Source organism: Aquarana catesbeiana, linkage group LG03, assembly GCF_042186555.1.
Source record: "Aquarana catesbeiana isolate 2022-GZ linkage group LG03, ASM4218655v1, whole genome shotgun sequence".
Lineage (NCBI taxonomy): Eukaryota > Metazoa > Chordata > Amphibia > Anura > Ranidae > Aquarana > Aquarana catesbeiana.
The window spans coordinates 630185342-630196941 of record NC_133326.1 but is presented as its reverse complement, the minus strand read 5'-3'; the positions used below and the strand labels follow the sequence as shown (position 1 = coordinate 630196941).

Here is an 11600-nt window from a genome sequence, read left to right as displayed (position 1 = left end):
TGTCCCCCCATCCCTCTTTTTTTCCTTCCTTCTCTCTCTCTTTCTTCCTTTGTTTCTCCCTCCATCCCTCGTTCAGCTCAGACTCTAACCACACCCCCTTTGAGTCATGCCCATTTAAGCCACGCCCAATATTACGCTTAAACCATGCCAATTTATGGCCATGGCACGCTTTGCAAAAAGCGTCCCTATAAATTTTTTTCCAATGTTGGCAACTATGCCCAGGGATGATGAGGAATTTAAGTTTACTGTTAAGCCTCCCGGGCCCCGCGAGTCCGCTGCATACAGCAGGAGGCAGGAGCTGGGTGGGCGGGAGCAGAGTGGGCGGGGCAGAACGCTCGAGCGCGCCTGTGAAGGACATCGTTTTTGGCACATGAGGAGGCTCTGGAGTCTGGACAGGAGGTAGGAAGGGAGTGGGAGACAGACTATCATCTGTTTTGCACAGTGCCTGGAAAAGCACCTTGTCCCCGTGCAGATGGGGACAAGGGCCTCTTCCCCACAAGCTCTGGGGTGTTAGTTGTGGGGGTGCAAAACTTGAAAAAAACTTTTTTGACTTTACTAACACTATAATGTACTGAATGTAACCTGTAGATTTTATTGGCAAATTTTTGTTTTGTTGTTCAAAATTAATATAAGCTGTTGCCTGGGTACTGTGCCACATGAGTGTGGTAATCTGTTGTTCAATGGCATTAGTTAATTTTTTTTGTGGGGGGGGGGGACTGTTTGCACGGGGGGGGGCCCATACAACATTTTGCTATGGGGCCCTGTCATTTCTAGTTACGCCCCTGGGTGTGTTGGACTTCTTTGGCTGCTTTATAACTGCAAGACTTTGTACACTTTTTGTTTTATTGTACATGGAATGCATTTAGCTGATTTAAATAGAAAGTTGAATTGGGATTTTAGTGGAACAATTTAGATCTGGCATAGTAGCCTAATATAATCTGTGGCCCCATCATTGAATCTTTTATCCCATATCCGCTTCTATTGAGGTGAGCCATAGCTTGGTTGTTTGGTTCCATTTGTGGCAGGAAAAAAAACGTTTCCCGATAGTCCATAACGTATGCTACATCCAATGAGCTTTGTTTTCTGTTGATAATGTGCTGGTGGTGGCTGTTGGCACTGTAATATTGGACATGATTACCTAGCAACAAAGAAAAACAAAATAAAAACAGGCATTATCTTCGGGTAGTATGGATTACAGCTGTAATTTTTTTTTTTAAGGGAGTCAAGACTCTGTGACTTAGGCCATTCAGAGCAACATGACAGATTCTCTTTCTAGGACATCCTCCCTCCCCACTCATACTCACCTTAGTCCTGCTCTTCCATTGCTCAGTGCATCTGTGGGGACTAGGAGACTAAAGTCTGTGTAAAATTACAAGCACTGATCATTTTTGACCTTTTCTTATCACTTGCATAATTAATGGTGTTCAGTTCTAGCAAATGGCTGCTCATGTTTGAGCATTGCATCCTGAAAGGTATGCTTCTGCATGCTCAAAAATGGCAGTGCAGATTAATGATTCAGTGTAGCACTACCCCCGCAGGAGCCGCTGGTGAATAAGGGATCCCCCACCCTGCACAGTCAGGCACACAAGATTTTCCACAGCACTCTGGAGTCAGAAAACAGTCCTTGCAGCTTTGTTTCTGGGATATTAGGGATATTGAACTTGGATGGCAATAGGGGTGTTATGGGGTGCCCAATTGAATTTAGCAGCACTTTCCAGGGACAACTTCTTCTGTGCAGACTATTTAGACTCCTCAGCTTCCTCCAGCACAACACTTGCATGAAGCACTACAATTCCAAGGGCCAGCTGGCACACTGTTATGTGATCTGACAATAGGGCTGAATCAAATGCCCTTTACAGGTGGGAACTGCGGGCCCCATGGTTGTGTAGCAAAGTCGTAGTGCCCAGCTGTCCTTCTGTGGCAACTGTTCCCAGCACCACATCTTCAGGCACTGCCAGCCCACCTGGCTGCAGCTGCCTCTTTCTCTAGTACTCTTGGCTAAGTTTCCATGTTCCTCCCAGACTGACTCTGCATCCATCTCAGACTGCTCTCACCCAGTCCCCTCAGGCTGCCTCTCAGTCCTCCCCGACTGTAACACTCACCAGCCCACCTCCCTGTCTTCTCCCTCGAAATCTCCCGGAGGTGCTCACTGGCTCCTGCTGTCCTCACCCCTTCCCATGCCACTGGACAGGATTCCTCCTTGGGATATCAGAGGATCCTCCATGTACCCAAGCTCCCAGACTCAAAGTCAACCCCCCCCCAGACTAGGGAGTTTCTCTCAAGGGTCCACCAACAGCCTTCTAGCACTCCATCTCCAATCTTCCACCCAAACTCTGCTGCCCAGCTGGGCTGACCCAGAGTATTTGAGGGGGCCTGTCCCCTGCCAACCCATATGTTGGGAATTGGTTAGGGCCCTCATGAATTCTCCAGGCAGCTCATCCTAACCTCCCTTCCATTCTTCTAGAGTTTTCTCGAAGTTTCTAGAAGTAGGGGGAGGTATCAGAGATGCTGCCTGTGAGTCATACCAGCCTCCCCATGGTCACTCACCATGACTCAGATAAAACACAAGCTTGGCTGCCAGCCAAGACTAACCATTTTGCCTACTCTAACAAAAACCTAACAATTCATATTCTTGCACACTAGAGGGTGCTACAGAAGTGGTGGAGGACATGGAAAATGTGAACAAAGGTGGGTAGGGAGTTCCCTATCAAGAAAACCTGGTTTCCACGTTAGAAGTTTTCTTGTCTATTTCAGTTCTGGTGACAGTGAAGCATTGTGAATTTCCTGTTACTCTCTGTTCAAGTGACAGTTGTTACTAGGACAAAAAGAGACAGTATATCTCCCCAACAGACACAGAGAGCAGAAAAAATACCGCACAGATGTGAAGGGGTAAGGGTGGGGATAGTTTTTTCAACATATGTGATGCCTGATGAGGAATAGTGCATGAGGGGGTCAAGTCACTGTCGCTACTGAAACTTACTGATCTTGAGGCTGTTTGAATGCTCGAGACATCTGGTGACCGATTCTTCTGCCTGGAAAAGAATTTGCGGTACTCTCCTCTTACCTGAACAGTAGAAATAAGAATCAAAAAAATCTATTACATTTATACAGTAACATTGCCCAGTTTCTTATACAAGGGAGATTATGGTGCCCCTTTCTGTAACCTGGCAGTCTACAACATATGAGCTACATAGCAGACAACAAAATATGTAGTATAATATGTATATAATATACAGTGCCTTGAAAAAAAATTCATACCCCTTGAAAGTTTTCACATTTTGTCATGTTACAACCAAAAACGTAAATGTATGTTATTGGGATTTTATGTGATAGACCAACATAAAGTGGCACATAATTGTGAAGCGGAAGGAAAATGATAAATGGTTTTCAACATTTTTTACAAATAAATATTTTAAAAGTGTGGCATGAATTTGTATTCAGCCCCCTTTACTCTGACACCGTAACTAAAATCTAGTGGAACCAATTGCCTTTAGACGTCACCTAATTAGTAAATAGAGTCCACTTGTGTGCAATTTAATCTCAGTATAAATAAAGCTGTTCCATGAAGCACTCAGAGGTCTGTTAGAGAACCTTAGTGAACAAACAGCATCATGAAGGCCAAGGAAAAACCAAACAGGTCAGGGATAAAGTTGTGGAGAAGTTTAAAGCAAAGTTAGGTTATAAGAAAAATATCCCAAGCTTTGAACATCTCATGGAGCACTGTTCAATCCACCATCTGAAAATGGAAAGAGTATGGCATAACTGCAAACTTACCAAGACTTGGGCGTCCACTTAAACTGACAGGCCGGGCAAGGAGAGCATTAATCAGAGAAGCAGCCAAGAGGTCCATGGTAACTCTGGAGGAGCTGCAGAGATCCACAGCTAAGGGTGGGAGAATCTGTCCACAGGACAACTATTAGTCATGCACTCCACAAATCTGGCCTTTATGGAAGAGTGGCAGGAGGAAAGCCATTGTTGAAAGAAAGCCATAGGAAGTCCTGTTTGCAGTTTGCGAGAAGCCATGTGGGGGACACACAAAACATATGGAAGAAGGTGCTCTGGCCAGATGAGACCAAAATTGAACTTTATGGCCTAAAAGCAAAACGCTATGTGTGGCAGAAAACTTACACTGCACATCACCTTGGCAGCACCATGTTGTGGGGATGCTTTTCTTCAGCAGGGACAGGGAAGCTGGTCAGAGTTGATGGGAAGATGGATGAAGCCAAATACAGGGCAATCTTATGCCGCGTACACATGAGCGGACTTTACGGCAGACTTGTTCCGTCGGACCGGACTCCGTCGGATAATTCGATCGTGTGTGGGCTCCAGCTGACTTTTTTTTCCCAAAAGTTTGACGGACCTAGAAATGAAACATGTTTCAAATCTTTCCGACGGACTGGAGTCCGGTCAAAAAATATGCTCGTCTGTATGCTAGTCCGACGGACTAAAACCGACGCTAGGGCAGCTATTGGCTACTGGCTATCAACTTCCTTAATTTAGTCCGGTCGTACGAATCCGTCAGACTTTGGTGTGATCGCGTGTGTCCAAGTCCGTCCGTTTGTAAGTCCGGCGCACCTACGCTAAAAAATCAGTCGGAAAGATCGTCGGACCAAGTCTGCCATAAAGTCCGCTCGTGTGTACGCGACATTAGAAGTCTGCAAAAGACTTGAGCCCGGGGTGGAGGTTCACCTTCCAGCTGGATAACGACCCTAAACATAAAGCCAGAGCTACAATGGAATGGTTTAGATCAAAGAATATTCATGTGTTGGAATGGTCCAGTCAAAATCCAGACCTAAACCCAATTGAGAATCTGTGGTAAGACTTTAAAATTGCTGTTCACAGACGCTCTCCATCCAATCTGACAGAGCTTGATCTATTTTGCAAAGAAGAATGGGCAAAAATGTCACTTTCTAGATGTGCAAAGCTGGTAGAGACATCCCCAAAAAGACTTGCAGCTGTAATTGCAAAGAAAGGTGGTTTTACAAAGTATTGACTCAGGGGGGCTGAATACAAATACACATCACACTTTTCACATATTTATATGTTAAACATTTTGAAAACCATTTATCATTTTCCTTCCACTTCACAATTATGTGCCACTTTGTGTTGGTCTATCACATAAAATCCCAATAAAATACATTTAAGTTTTTGTTTGTAACATGACAAAATGTGAAAATGTCAAGGGGTATGAATACTTTTTCAAGGCTCTGTATATAGTGTCGGAGGGGTCATCAAAAAATTATATTCTTGTTGAAAACAGTGAGGGCAGGAACAGCAGTATGAGTTGTCACGCTGTGGTGAAGATGGCTGTGAAACGTGTAAAAAAAAGTGCACAAACTTTTTGCACATCCCTTATACTGTGTATATTTATATATTTAACTATGGATGCAAATTGTATTGCGAAACGGAAGCAGTTATAATGCCAGTTCACACTGGATCTCACTTATTGAGCTGTATGGAATAAGCACTTTTTTTACTTCCTCTCATCAACCAAACATTTTCAAATCCCAAGCTGCTAGATAACATACATGGTTTTACTCAAGCAATGCAAACAGTTCTTAATTCATAAAATAAATACATACCCTGTTTCCCTGAAAATAGGAATTGTCGGTGATGGCTGCAATATGAGCCCTACCCCCCAAATAAGCCCTAGTTAAAGTCCTTGTAGGTCTTATTTTCAGGGTAGGGCTTATTTTCGGGGAAACAGGGTAGGGCTTATTTGGGGGGTAGGGCTTATATTGCAGCCATCACTGACAATCACGCTAGGTCTTATTTTCAGGGAAACAGGGTATGTGTTGCTATACAATGTACAATTACTAAAGTGTTGCTTTAGTAATAGTTAAGGATGATAATGACCAGGGATCACTTTCTTTGTATATGCCTGAAAAACTTCATTAAATTCTACTCTGAATTTTTTAGGTCAGTTGGACGCTGCCTGTGGATCTTGCTAAATCAGCAAATTGTTATAATGTTCTTTATGCATCATGAAGCAATTGTGTTTGAGAACAGTATATAAAAAGCTGCATCTAAGAATATATTGTCAAGATATTAGACAGTCATTAATTTTATAGGGGAGAAATAGGAGCATATTACCTGGTGGTTGAGCAGACAATGCACAAAAAAAATGTATGCTCCTTGAGGGCTGTTACATATGGTGAAAAGGTATGACATTATCTGGGAAAAAGAGGCAAATTGGAAGTAGCCAATACTCCAGGTACAGCCAAGAATGAAAGTTTGAGCCAAGGCTTTGAATGTCAGTAACCTAAGAAAATGGAGAAGCAATTGGAAAATACATTGATATGTTTTCTGTATACTCTTTATCATTGCTCATAACAGGTCTAAACCTAATCACTAAAATCTCATGTAAACATTAAATCTCAAAATAACTTTAAATTTAAATCAGTTAAATATGTTACAGGTGCATTAAAATGAAAGGTGTTCAAAGTCTGCAATGAAATGGATTTAAAATTTTCTTTAGAAAGTAGAGAGTAGAGGTACTGTCTCCTTCCAGCATGCTGTAGAAAAGAACCATTGCCCTCTATGTGGAAGCAATGGTCTCTCCGCAGAGGTCTAACCTGCCCCCTGCAAAGTCAGACCTATAGCACTGTAGTCAGCAGGAGGTGTTGTTGGGCTTCTATGAAGAGACGACTGCTTCCACATAAAAAACATGCTTTTTAAAGAAAATAAACTATAAGATTTTATTTATTTTTTTATGCACCTGGAATTAGTTAATTTAAATTGAAAGCTCATTAGGGCTTTGAGATTTTAAAGAAAAAGTTGCTGTTAGCTTTCATCAAAACAATATCTGGTGTTCTTGCCATGAAGGTCCATGTTTAGGCCCTTCCTGATATAAGGCGCCACCTGTATCCCAGTTGTGCTCCTGCATTGTCACCCTAGGTCAACGTATATAGAAACCAACACATCAATGATCATTGAAAAAAGTCCAAGTGTGATTTAGTGATCACATCACAGTGCGACAATTCAGGGCCACAAAGGTACTTTTTCGTCAGACATGTAGTAATCCTTGGTGTGCAGGTGATATATACTTTGGCTTATGGAACTGGTTTTCTGTTGCAGGTGCTGGTATTCTGCAAGGAACTTCTGACCATGCTCCAAAACGTGTCACGCCCCCCATTCTGACATAACATTCGTTGCTTGCATTCCAGACGGCCCCCGTACGTTCCGAAAGTGCGGCGGCCATCTTGCTCCCACGGACCTTCCTCTTCTGCAATTGCTGGTCGGCACAGAGACATGGAATAACATGCCAGGAGCACCAAAAACTATTGATGAGCCTATTTAACTACACAAGTCTGTAAGTGTTTTTAACTGTTGTGTTTCATTAAAATTGCTGGATTACTGCACTTAGAAGCGCCTTCTTGTACATCTTTCCAGAGCCTGCTTCTACTCTTCAAAGTGCTGCTCTAGTGCCCCTTCACTTTGCATGACCCCAGGAATTACAGCACCTCCTGTCCTTTATTTTTGCTGGTATTCTGTTGCAGGTGGAAAAATGATACATGGATTGTCTCCCTGTCCACCCCTTTTGTAGACTACAAGTGTCCACGTCAACATGCATTATGCAATCATGGTCCACCATTGGTATAGTAAACCCATCCAGGGTATTGATGTGCAGCCAACACTAGAGTAAGTACATGTAGACACAAAGAGGCTAGAGAAGATTAGCATCACTGAGATGCAAATAAAAAAAAAAAAGTTGAAAAGGCAAAAACAGCATTTTATAAGAAAAAAACATGGCAGTTGTTTATACACAGTGCTTTACAAAATGTTATGTCATCATGTTAGAGTTTAGATCTACTTTAAAGTTAAACTATTGTTATAACATTAAACTTTAACCTGGTCAGGAAATAAACAGATCTGTAAAAAAACCAACAGATGAGCAGTTTTGGCTGACCAATTTGTTCCAGAAGCCATTAAGAAGATTCCAATCAGCATTTTTTGGGATGAACCCTTTTTAGGCAAAGGTGAAAAATGACTGTAATGCCCTGTACACACGGTCGGACTTTGTTCGGACATTCCGACAACAAAATCCTAGGATTTTTTCCGATGGATGTTGGCTCAAACTTGTCTTGCATACACACGGTCACACAAAGTTGTTGGAAAATCCGATCATTCTGAACGCGGTGACGTAAAACACATACGTCGGGACTATAAACGGGGCAGTGGCCAATAGCTTTCATCTCTTTATTTATTCCTAAACTCCTATTTAGTCCTAAACTCCAGAAGTGAAAGTCCATTCTGAACTTTTCCACCAAACCCTGTTTCATAACCTGCCCAGAAAGGCTCCTTTTTTTGCTTTTTAGCACCTACTTTTTTCAGAAGTCTTCTGGTGGGCACATAGACCAAGGGTGACGTTATCCCTCCTCTCCTGCACACCAACTGCGCCTCAAGGCTCAATCTGAGCAATCTCCACTGCGGCTTCTTACCATCCAGCAGTGTTTGTATCAGAGCGCCTATCAAGCAGGAACGGACTGACGAAACTGATGACTATCCCTATGCTAGGATTTAACCAATGCTTATTTATGACTTCACAAATGTGAGTTGCCTGTATTTATAAGTCTTATTAAACTTTTCCTATATCTGCACCCAGAGGCACCTCTCCCCTTGTGTCTCCGACATAGACCAAGGGTCTTTAGGTAGGTATATGACACATAGGAGGAGATTTACTAAAACTGAAGCACTCAGAATCTGGCGCAGCTGTGTATGGTAGCCAATCAGCTTCTAACTTCAGCTTGTTCAATAAGACCCCTTTCACACTGAGGCGCTTTTCAGGCGCTTTCATGCTAAAAAAGCGCCTGAAAGTCTCACGAAAACCTATTTTCATTAAAATCAATGAATGCTTTCACACTGGGGCAGTGCGATGGCTGGGTGGTGAAAAGAAAAAAATGCCCCTCTCCATTGAAATGAATGGAAAGCGCTTCAAAAGCACCTGAAAAGCTCTTCAAAAGTGCTCAGTGTTTTACTGGCAGTTTACAAGCTCCTTAGTGTGAAAGAGGCCCTAGGCCCCTTTCACGCTAGGGTGGGAGCGGCTTCGGCGGTAAAACAGCGCTAATTTTAGCACCGCTTTACCGTCGTTTTAGCAGCGGTATTCGGCCGCTACCGGGGCGGTTTTACCCCCCTGTTGGCGGCCGAGAAAGAGTTAAAACCACCGCAAAGCGCTGCTGCAGCGGCGCTTTGCTGGCGGTATAGCCGCACTGCCCCATTCATTTCAATGGGCAGGAGCGGTGAAGGAGCGGTATACACACTGCTCCTTCACCGCTCCAAAAATGCTGCTAGCAGGACTTTTTTTCTCTCCTGCCAGTGCACCGCTCCAGTGTGAAAGCCCTTGGGCTTTCACACTGGCGTGTGAGGAGCGGCTCTTTCAGGGCGCTTTACAGGTGCTATTTTTAGCGCTGTAGTGTCTGCAAAGCGCACCAGTGTGAAAGGGGTCTTAGGCTTCGACAATAAAAACTGCAAACTGATTGGTTTCTATGCAGATCTTGTGTGCACCAGTTTTAGTAAATCTCCCCCAGTGGTTCTTTTTTCTCTTTGGATCTTCTTTGGCGGTGGCGAGTTTTCAATGATGCAGAAAATGGGGCTGATATGATGATATCAGTGCTGCTCTCTGCATCTCTGTATGTGAATACAGAGCAGTGTTAATTTAGTCGACTAAAATGACTAAAACATTTTAGTCGACTGAAATGGCTAAAACATTTTAGCCGACTAAATGAATAGTATTTTAGTCGACTAACATACGACTAAAACAATTGAGATGACTAAAATGAGACTAAAACTAAAATGGCATTTTAGTCAAAAAACTATGACTAAAACTAAATTGCAATTACTGAAATGTACTGGAGATTTTAGTCGACTAAAACGTAGGACATTTTAGTCGACTAAAATGTACTGGAGATTTAGTCGACTAAATACGACTAAAACTAAGACAATTGCAGAAGACTAAAATGGGACTAAAACTAAACTGCCATTTTATTCCTAAGACTAAAATTAACACTGATACAGAGGGCCATAGTAATGCTCTCTCAAGGCCTGGGCCTATAATGCCTTGTACTTACAGGATGCCCATAGTCTTGACACTGGGCATCATTTCACCTAAATGTCAAAAAATGTCAAAAAATGTTACAGTCAAAACAGTTCTAGTGATGGAAAGTTGCAGGGGGCAGCGCCAAAGAGGAGAAGAGTATTCCATATTTTTACAACTCAAGAGAACCTTTTTTCATGATATCATTGAGTTAGGCTTTGAGGCTCTAAATGAGGCAAAAAGTAGTTAATCTGTTTGTCTTGCTTTTATTAATAAACCTTACCGAGTGTTCTTTAGAGTGGACACATTGGTATTCAGTGATGCCAGCCTTTTTCTCAGGAGCACAACAGTGAGGATCAATAGAATTGTGTTTGTCTAAAGGAGCAAAATGAATATGAAAACAAGAAACAGAATTATCATAGGATGCTGTTAACAATTTTTTAAAGTTTTATGGCTCACTCATACCACAACACTGAGCATTGCAATTAAAGAATCGTGCACTTATGTGCACAGCATTGTGGGGAGTTAAACAGCTTATTAAAAATGAATGGGCTAAAACAAACAGTAACTCACACAAAAAAAAGGGCAGGCTGCAATTTATCACATATAGTATAGACAGGGAGCTAGCAAGCAGTGCATGACACCTTTCTTTTCAAGGGTCCACCCTTAAAACCAGTAATCCAAACCAGAGACAGGGGCTTAATCCTGTGTTATACTGTAAACTTTGTTTAATCCAGTATCTAATATCTGCTGATTAACAATACCAATATGTGTGACATGTGCCTTAGGATGAATTGAGTTATACTTTTATTTGTTTTAGATTGGGAAAAAGTAAAGACAAAATAATAAAAATGATATCTATTTATGTACCGTATTTATCGGCGTATAACACGCACCGGCGTATAACATGCACCCCAATTTAGGAGGGAATTTTAAGGAAAAAAAAACTTTTAGGAGGGAAGTTGAAGGAAAAAAAACTTACATTTAAATGCCCATCATTGCAGCCTTCTCAGTGCAGCCATGTCAGTGCAGCCTTCCCCAGTGCAGCCTTGTTAGTGCAGCCATGTCAGTGCAGCCTTCTCAGTGCAGCCTTGTTAGTGCAGCCTTGTCAGTACAGCCATGTCAGTGCAGCCATGTCAGTGCAGCCTTTCCCAGTGCAGCCTTCCCCAGTGCAGCCTTTCCCAGCCTTTCCCAGTGCAGCCTTTCCCAGTGCAGCCTTTCCCAGTGCAGCCTTCGATCCCCTGTCCTGAGCTTTAAAATCGCCGACCGCGATTTGAAAATGGCGCCACTCGGGACTACGAGTGGAGCCGAAAGTAAACGAGAGCCGCCGGAAAGAGCCGAGGACCGGCTCGGTGTATTTCGGCGCCGGCGGCACCATTTTCAAATCACGGTCGGCGATTTTAAAATTGTGACAGCTCGGGATCGCAGGGGATCGGCGTATAACACGCACCTGCGACTTTCCCCTGATTTTAAGGGGAAAAAAGTGCGTGTTATACGCCGATAAATACGGTATGTACTGTATATACAGTGGGGACGGAAAGTATTCAGACCCCCTTAAATTTTTCAC

The 11600-nt window shown here is 42.9% G+C and overlaps 1 protein-coding gene across 2 annotated transcripts in view; it reads right to left on the bottom strand.

Annotated features, from left to right (window-relative positions):
* Positions 1-999: 999 nt before the first annotated feature.
* The window catches only part of LOC141133218 (adhesion G protein-coupled receptor E3-like), a 199580-nt gene continuing 188979 nt past the window's right edge, over positions 1000-11600 (bottom strand). For both annotated transcript variants that reach the window (XM_073622455.1, XM_073622456.1), the window contains exons 15-18: positions 10317-10408; positions 6094-6262; positions 2981-3064; positions 1000-1138 (exon numbers count right to left, since the gene is read on the bottom strand). In XM_073622455.1, the coding sequence (XP_073478556.1) occupies positions 1061-1138; positions 2981-3064; positions 6094-6262; positions 10317-10408 (423 nt within the window). In that variant the 3' untranslated portion in view covers positions 1000-1060. The remainder of the gene's footprint in view (positions 1139-2980; positions 3065-6093; positions 6263-10316; positions 10409-11600) is intronic.